Source organism: Corvus brachyrhynchos, unplaced genomic scaffold, assembly GCF_000691975.1.
Source record: "Corvus brachyrhynchos isolate BGI_N302 unplaced genomic scaffold, ASM69197v1 scaffold150, whole genome shotgun sequence".
In the NCBI taxonomy this organism is placed as follows: domain Eukaryota; kingdom Metazoa; phylum Chordata; class Aves; order Passeriformes; family Corvidae; genus Corvus; species Corvus brachyrhynchos.
The window spans coordinates 2,154,458-2,163,174 of record NW_008236162.1 but is presented as its reverse complement, the minus strand read 5'-3'; the positions used below and the strand labels follow the sequence as shown (position 1 = coordinate 2,163,174).

At 53.5% G+C, this 8,717-nt stretch overlaps 2 protein-coding genes across 2 annotated transcripts in view; one reads left to right on the top strand and one right to left on the bottom strand.

Moving 5' to 3' along the window:
• Positions 1-4,843, top strand: part of XPO7 (exportin 7) — a 59,941-nt gene extending 55,098 nt beyond the window's left edge. The window contains exons 24-27 of the mRNA XM_017732504.1: positions 963-1,123; positions 2,819-2,917; positions 3,574-3,701; positions 4,352-4,843. Coding sequence (XP_017587993.1) covers positions 963-1,123; positions 2,819-2,917; positions 3,574-3,701; positions 4,352-4,445 — 482 coding nt within the window. The 3' untranslated portion in view covers positions 4,446-4,843. The remainder of the gene's footprint in view (positions 1-962; positions 1,124-2,818; positions 2,918-3,573; positions 3,702-4,351) is intronic.
• A 2,394-nt stretch (positions 4,844-7,237) lies between these two features.
• PBDC1 (polysaccharide biosynthesis domain containing 1) lies at positions 7,238-8,353 on the bottom strand. The gene is made up of 5 exons (XM_017732495.1): positions 8,343-8,353; positions 8,058-8,241; positions 7,830-7,970; positions 7,615-7,726; positions 7,238-7,533 (listed from the first exon to the last, which is right to left on the bottom strand). Exons 1-5 carry the CDS (start codon positions 8,351-8,353, stop codon positions 7,421-7,423), a joined length of 561 nt encoding a protein of 186 aa, XP_017587984.1. The 3' UTR covers positions 7,238-7,420.
• Positions 8,354-8,717: the final 364 nt, after the last annotated feature.

The following is an 8,717-nucleotide window of genomic DNA, read 5'->3' as shown; positions in this document are numbered from 1 at the left end:
CCAACCCCAACAAACACCAACAACCCCCAACAAACCCCAACAACCCCAACAAACCCCAACAACCCCCAACAAACACCAACAAACACCAACAAACACCAACAAACACCAACAAACACCAACAAACACCAACAAACACCAACAAACACCAACAAACACCAACAAACACCAACAAACACCAACAAACACCAACAACCCCAACAAACCCCAACAACCCCCAACAAACACCAACAAACACCAACAAACACCAACAACCCCAACAAACACCAACGACCCAAATAAACCCCAACAAACCCCAACAAACTCCAACTAACACCAACAACCCCAACAAACCCCAGCAAACCCCAACAACCCCAACAAACCCCAACAAACACCAACAAACACCAACAAACCCCAACAACCCCAACAAACCCCAACAACCCCCAACAAACACCAACAAACACCAACAAACACCAACAACCCCAACAAACACCAACGACCCAAATAAACCCCAACAAACCCCAACAAACTCCAACTAACACAAACAACCCCAACAAACCCCAACAACAAACCCCAACAAACACCAACAAACCCCAACAACCCCAACAAACACCAACAAACACCAACAAACCCCAACAACCCCAACAAACACCAACAAACACCAACAAACCCCAACAACCCCAACAAACACCAACAAACACCAACAAACCCCAACAACCCCAACAAACACCAACAAACACCAACAAACCCCAACAACCCCAACAAACACCAACAAACCCCAACAAACCCCAACAAACCCCAACAACTCCAACAAACCCCAACAAACACCAACAACTCCAACAAACACCAACGACCCCAACAAACCCCAACAAACCCCAACAACCCCAACAAACCCCAACAAACACCAACGACCCCAATAAACGCCGACGCTTCCCGGGAGCTTTTCCAGCAGCATCCCAACCTGGGGATTTTCCCTGTTCCCACAGACACCATGGTTTGCACGGGCTGCTGCTCCTGCCTGGACCACATCGTCACTTATCTCTTCAAGCAACTGTCCCGCAGCACCAAGAAGAGAACGACGCCGCTGGCCCAGGAGAGCGACCGCTTCCTGCACATCATGCAGCAGCACCCGGAGATGATCCAGCAGGTAGCGCCCCAATTCCCGGGAAAAGCTGGCATTTCAGCGCGCGCCAAGCCTGCCTCTTCCCTGCTCTGCAGCAAGGAAGTGTTTGCTGGGAGAAACGGGAGAAGCAGGGAGTTGGTTTTTGGGATGAACGCGAGAAAAAGGGAGTTGGTTTTTGGGATGAACAGGAGAAACAGGGAGTTGTTTTCTGGGATAAACAGGGAGTTGTTTTCTGGGATAAACGGGAGAAACGGATTGGATTTTGGGATAAACGGGAGAAAGAGGGAGTTGTTTTCTGGGATAAACGGGAGAAACAGGGAGCTGGTTTTTGGGATAAATGGGAGAAACAGGGAATTGGTTTTTGGGATAAACGGGAGAAACAGGGAGTTGTTTGCTGGGATAAACAGGAGAAACAGGGAGTTGTTTTCTGGGATAAACGGGAGAAACGGAGTTGGTTTTTGGGATAAACAGGGAGTTGTATTTCGGGATAAGCAGGGAGCCTTTTTTTTGGGATAAACAGTAGAAACAGGGAGTTGTTTTCTGGGATAAACGGGAGAAACAGGGAATCGTTTTTTGGGATAAACAGGGAGCTGTATTTTGGGATAAGCAGGGAGCTTTTTTTTTTGGGATAAACAGTAGAAACAGGGAGTTGTTTTCTGGGATAAACGGGAGAAACAGGGAGTTGTTTTCAGGGATAAACAGGAGAAACAGGGAATCGTTTTTTGGGATAAACAGGGAGTTGTTTTCTGGGATAAACAGCATTTTTTGCCAGCATTCCACCTCTCCTCAGGTGCAATTCCAAGCCTTGCTCCAAGGTTTTGCTGATCCCAAGGAACAGCAGTTGGACTGCCCAAAAAACGGGCTTCTCCCTGGTTTTTTTTTTTAAGGGAATGCAGTTCTGGTGCTCTCCCCTGGTGCTCAGCATCGGCAGCACCATTCCCGTGTGGGAGCAGGGAGTTTTGTTCCCCCCTTGCCGGTGCATCCGGCTTTTTTTTGGGATGCAGGCTGAGTTTTCTGAGGCTAAAAAGAGGAATCTCGTCTTCCAAGCCCAGGTTAGATCCTGGCTTCAGCCTGAGGTGGCTGTGGAAGGAAACTCAGGGAAGGATGAGGAGATTCCCAAGGTATTTAAACGCCGGTTTAGGTGGAGATGGGGCAATATTGCCGTGGATGCCTTGGGATGTGTCAGGAATCACCACTCCAGCAGCTCCCAGCACCTCAGGGAAGCCTCCAGCAGTTCATGGAGGCTCCAGATCCTCCTCTTGTCCCTGACGTGGCCTTGGCAGTGCTGGGCAGGTGGTTGGATCCGTGGAATCATGGAATGGCTTGGGTGGGAGAGACCTGAAATATCCCATCCCACCCCCTGGGAATCTTCTGCTATCCCAGGCTGCTCCAGCGTGGCCTTGGACACTTCCAGGGATGGGGCAGCCACAGCTTTTCCTTTGGGAATTCCATCCCAGCCCCTCCCCACCCTCCAGGGAAGGATTTTTCCCGATATCCCACCCTCTTATGAAGTCACTCCCCTGTCCTGTCCCTCCAGCCTGAATTCCCTGATTCCCAGTGCTCAGAGCTCTGTTTCAGGAGCATCCCAGGTGATTCCCAGCTCCCAGGGCAGGGAGGGAGCTGGGATGGGATGGGATGGGATGGGATGGGATGGGATGGGATGGGATGGGATGGGATGGGATGGAAGGGCTGCCTTTAACCCTCCTTTCCCTATCCCAGATGCTCTCGACGGTGCTGAACATCATCATCTTCGAGGACTGCAGGAACCAGTGGTCCATGTCCCGGCCTCTGCTCGGCCTCATCCTGCTCAACGAGAAGGTAACGGATCCATCCCAGCTGGAAAGGGCTTGGCTGAGGCAGGAGAACATTCCCAGGGAAGCCTTGGAATGATCCCGTGGCCAGGAAGGGTCTCAGCTTTCCTTGGAGCTGAGGAATCCAATGAAATCCATTCAGAAGCTGGGATATTCCCTCCTTATTCCCAACATCCTGGGTGGTTTGTGCTCTATCCCAAAGCCAAGGTCCATGTCCCAGCCTCTGCTCAACGAGCAGGTAAAGGATCCATCCCAGCTGGAAAAGGGCTTGGCTGAGGCAGGAGAACATTCCCAAACATTCCCAAGGAAGCCTTGGAGTGATCCCATGGCCAGGAGGGGTCACAGCTCTCCTTGGAGCTGAGGAGTCCAACTCCATCCTTTCAAAAGCTGGGATATTCCCTCCTTATTCCCAACATCCTGGGGCTGTGTGCTCCATCCCAAAGCCATTCCAGCTTGGCTGAGGCAGGAGAACATTCCCAAACATTCCCAGGGAAGCCTTGGAGTGATGCTGTGGCTGGGAAAGGTCACAGCCCTCCTTGGAGCTGCGGAGTCCCAACTCCATCCATTCATCCACCCACGTTCCCTCCTTATTCCCACCATCCTGGGGAGTGGGTGCTCTATCCCAAAGCTGGGAATTAACCCTTCCTTGTCCTGCTTTCCCAGTATTTCTCGGACCTGAGGAACAGCATCGTGAACAGCCAGCCCCCGGAGAAGCAGCAGGCCATGCACCTCTGCTTCGAGAACCTCATGGAGGGCATCGAGCGCAACCTGCTCACCAAGAACAGGGACAGGTCAGTGCCAGCCGCTCCTCCCGCCAGGAAAACCTGGAATGGGCGCCTTCCCGTGGGACTGCCTCGGGGTCGGGCTCCTGGCATGGTTTGGGTGGGAAGGGAGTTGAAATATCCGTGGGTAGGGACACGTTCTGCGATCCCAGGCTGCTCCAGCCTGGCTTTGGGCACTTCCAGGGATCCAGGGGCAGCCACAGCTGCTCTGGGAATTCCATCCCAGCCCCTCGCCACCCTCCCAGCCAGCAATTCCTTCCCAATATCCCCATTCCAGTTTGCAACTTCCCATGGGATTTCTTCATGGATTCATGCCTGGAATCATGGAATGGTTTGGGTTAGGAGGGACCTTAAATCCCATCCAGGGACACCTTCCACTATCCCAGAGTGCTCCAACCTGGCCTTGGACACTTGCAGCGATCCAGGAGCAGCCACAGCTTTTCCTCTGGGAATCCCATCCCCACCCTCCCAGGGGGAGGAATTCCTTCCAGATATCCCCATTCCAATAAGAAACTTCCCATGTGCTGGACCCCCATCCCTGATGGGCTTTAAAAACCCCACGGCCACAACACCCAGGGGGTCACTGCCAGGTTTTGGGTAGGACCCCACACCCTGTGAGAGCTTCTGGAATGATGGAATCTCCCTTCCCACCCGTCCAGGTTCACCCAGAACCTGTCGGCGTTCCGGCGGGAGGTCAACGACTCCATGAAGAACTCGAGCTACGGCGTCAACAGCAACGACATGATGAGCTGACACCTCCCGCCGGCAGCTTCTCCTTCTCCTGGCCCCGAGGGCTCCCTTTTTCCCGAGGAAAGAATCCAGGGCGTTCCCAAATCCCCGCCCTTCCCCAGGGCTGGAGCCCTTCCCCAGGGCTGGAGCGCGGCCGGACCCCGAGGGAGGAGGGAGCAGCAGGTTGAGCTCACCTGGGCAGGTGTTTTCCATTGGAAGGGCATCATCCAGGTGCAGGAATTCCACGGTTTTTCTCTCTCTCTCTCTCTCTCTCTCTCTCCCAGGCTGGAATGTGGAATTGCTCTGCTGCAAAGCCTGCCTTGTATAAAACATGTACATTTTTTCATAACATTTTGGAACAAGGTTTATATTGAGTTTCAGAAAAAGGAGACAAAAAAAAGAAAAAAAAAAAAAAAAAAAACCAACAAAAAAGAGGACACAAAAAAACTGCAAAAAAAATTAAAAAAAAAATCACCCAAAAATTAAAAAAAAAAAAAATCACAAAAAAAATCACAAAAAAAAAAAACCCCACACAAAAACCAAAATGATGATTTAAAAAAAAAACAAAAAAAAAGCCAACAAAATGACAAAAAAAACCACAAAAAACAAAGTGTGATTGGAATTTTTACAGAGTCCTGGTGCACCCAGTGCTGGTGTGAGGGTTGTGAATGCGAGTGAGGAAAGCGTGGCCTGAAGCTTTACTGGGCGAGGGGGTGGCTGTGTGAAAGTGCAGAGATCTATTTAGTGACATGAGCTGTAGAGAGAAGCAAAAACTCAAACAAAACAAACAAAAAAAAATAACAAAAAACCAACAAAAAAAATTAAAAAACAGCGACGACGACGAAAGAAAAAAACACCACAAAAAAAAAAAAAAAAACAAAAAAAAAAAAGAAAAAAAAAGGCAGTGTAAAATTCCAAATGTATATTTTTTCTTATTAAGCCCCCCCTCGAAATCACAATTTCCCGGTCCCGTCTCGCCCTCGTTATTGGGAACTCGAAGCCATGACGTGACCCCTCCGTTCGTGCTTGCTCGTGGGTGTCCCTCCTGTCCCCTCTGTAGCAGTAGCCCCTCCCAGGGCCCTCCTTTCCTCCTTTTCCTCCTCCTTTCCCATCTCTTTTTCCCGTTTTTCCCGGGCTGGAGCAGGAGCTGGCGGCAGCACAGGGGCCTCCTCCTCCTCCTCCTCCTCCTCCTCCTCCTCCTCCTCGGGTTCTTCCCAAGGTTTGCCCAGCAGGAAGCGTCGAGCAGCCCTTGGGAACGAGTCCATTTCTTCTCTTGAGTCACCCCAAGCGATGTTTGGGATATCCACGGATGGAAAACCGACGGATCTGAGGGATCTGAGGGGGAGGGAACCCCTTTGCCTTGTATTTCCCCACTATTGTTGCTGCTAGTCGTGTGCATCCTCTTGCTCAGCTCTCCCCACAGACACTCGGGCCTTTTAGGGCTTCAGTTTCTCTTCCCAGACACCAATTAAACTCTTTTAATTAATTTTTTTTTAAATTTTATTTTGATTTTAATTTTATTTTGGATTTTGTTTTGGTTGGGTTTGTTTTTTTTTTTTTTTTAGGTTTGTTTTCTTCTTTTTCTTTTCCTCTGGCGGTTGTGTGTTGGGGCCTTTTCCGCGTGAGCAGATGCTGGTTGACTTGTAAGGGTGTTTGCTGCAAACAGTGTAAGCATTGTGACTGCAAATAAAACTCAATGGTTTCTACTGACACGGCTCTGGCTGCACCCCGAGATTCCCCCTGCACCCCAAAACTCAGCTCGGAACCCCGAGAGTCACCCCAGAGCCGTGAGAGTCCCCCCAGAACCCTGAGAGACCCCCACAACTGTGAGAGAACCCCCAGAACCTCAATATTCATCCCAGAACCCTGAGAGAACCCCCAGAGCCGTGAGGGACCCCCCAGAGCCGTGAGGGACCCCCCAGAGCCGTGAGGGACCCCCCAGAACTATGAGAGAAACCCCAGAGCCCCAAGTGTCACCCCAGAGCCCTGAGATTCACCCTAGAGCCCTGAGAGTCCCCCCAAAACCGTGAGAGACCCCCCAGAACCCCAAGATTCATCCCAGAACCCTGAGATTGACCCCAGAGTCCTGAGAGACCCCCCAGAACCATGAGGGAACCCCCAGAACCCCAAGATTCACCCCAGAGCCCTGAGAGACCCCCCCAGAACCCCGAGATTCCTCCCATCATCTTCAGAGTCCTCTCTGCACCTCCAGATTCACCCCAGAACCCTGAGAGCACCCCCAGAACCCCAAAATTCACCCCAGAACCCTGAGTTCCTTCTCAGAACCCCAAGTTCACCCCTACACCCTGAGATTCACCCCAGAACCCTGAGATTCCGCCCCCCGGCCCCCAAGGTCTTGCCCTGCACCCCGAGATCTCCCCCCAGAACCCCAAGACCTTCCTCAGCACCCCAAGTTTTCCTCCAGAACCCCAAGATCTCTAAACCGAGTTCTCCCCATGATTTCTCCCTGCACCCCGAGATCTCCCCCTGAGCTCTCCCTCTTCACCCCAAGATCCCCCCAACACCCCCAGCCCTCTCCTGCAGGGTGACTTTTCCCAATCAAATCCCCAAATCCCCAAAATCTGATTTCGTTTGGGGTGGGGGTGGATGATCCTCGAGCCCTGAGCGGAGCGAGCAAAGCTCCAACCAAAACCCACCTGGATTTGGCCCCAATTCCTGGAAGTTTTCCCCCATTTTAGGGAACAACCTCCCCATCCCTGCGAGCAGCTGGGGGGTACAGGGGAGGGGGGACACCCCAGGGAACCCCCAAACCCCACAGGGATTGGGATTTTCAAACAGGGATCCCAACACCGGGATTGGGATTTCCAAACGTTTATTTACAGTCGGAGCTGGAGGAGCAGGAGCAGCTCCAGCCCCTCCCTCCTTCCAGAGCCTTCCCAGCCTGGGAACGATCCCGGAGCGGGGATGCGGGCTCCTGCTCCCCTCGAATCGAGCCTGGGGGCTCCTGCCCACCTCATCCCGGCCCAGCTTCCCAATCCTCATCCCGATTTTCCCTCCGAAGCCGCCGGCTCCCTGGCGCTGCTGTAAACCTCGTCATTCCAGCCTTCCCTGTTCCGGGCGATCTCGATGGCGAAAAACTGGATCCTGGTGGCTGAAAAAGCAGGAAAGGGATCGACTCCAAGGAAATCTATGGATTTGGGATCCCCTACAGCTCTCTCACCCCGTTTCCCACCGAAGATGGTGTTTTCCTCCGTGTATTCCCGCCGGGAATCCAGCCGGAGCAGCGTCCCGTAGTTGAAATCCTCCACCACGCCCTCGAAGCGGAGGCAGAACGGGCGCCACTTCTGGGATGGGGGGAGAAGAGTAAAAACACCCTCAGCACCCCCAAAATCCCGGGAAAAGGGGGGAAAAAATCCCGCTGAGACCCCCCCCGAGCCCCCCACCCACCGCCTTGGCCGGCTCCGATTTCAGGTCCTCGGGGTCCAGGACGTCGACGCGCAGGTCCCGGAAGGTTTTGCGGAATTCCTCGTAGATCCGGTCGTCCACCTTGGTGAGGCTCAGGAATTTGGGGTCCACGGAGGAGATGAGCTGCGCAGGGGGAGAGGGGGGGTGCAGGGTCAGCTGGGGCCCCCCTAAAAGCTCCCCCCCCAAAGCACTCGGAGCCCCCAGACTCACGTTGAAGTAGACCTGGGCGTGCTGATGAGCCTTCATGGCCCAGGCCAGCTCCACGCGGGGCTGCGGGGCCGGACACAGATCAGGGACAGCTGGGACCCCCCCTCTGGGGACAAATCTCCCCTTGGGGGGGTCCCTCCTCCCATTTGGGGGACCCTCTCCCCCTTTTTGGGGGTTTTCTTCCCCCCTTCATGGGGCTTTTCATCCTCTTGGGGTTCCTCTCCTCCCGTTCCGGGGGGATTTTCTTCCTTTTGGGATTTTGCTCCTCTCGGAGGACAAGGCTGGGACCCCCCTGCCATGACTGAGACCCCCAAAACCGGGACCCCCAAAGCTGGAACGCCCCTCCCAGGACCGGGATATCCCCCTGAGGACTGGGACTCCCCAGGAATGGAATTCCCCAAATCTGACACCCCCCAGGACAGGGACCCCAAAAGTTGGAACCCCCCCCAAATCTGACACCCCCAGGACAGGGACCCCAAAAGTTGGAAAGTTGGAACCCTCCCCAAATCTGACACCCCCCAGGACAGGGACCCCAAAAGTTGGAACCCTCCCAAGTCTGGGACCCCTCTGCGAGGACAGGGACCCCCAAATCTGTGACACCCCCAAATCTGTGACTCCCTCCCAGTCTGTGACCCCTCCCAGTAAGGCCCCCCAGTCCCCCCA

Excerpts from the sequence above, each read along its gene's own strand:
- PBDC1 (XM_017732495.1), bottom strand. Across the intron at positions 7,727-7,829 it reads AATCGGAGCCGGCCAAGGCG|AAGTGGCGCCCGTTCTGCCT; the intron begins GTGGGTGGGGGG and ends CCCCCATCCCAG. Across the intron at positions 7,534-7,614 it reads GGAGGAAAACACCATCTTCG|CCACCAGGATCCAGTTTTTC; the intron begins GTGGGAAACGGG and ends CTGCTTTTTCAG.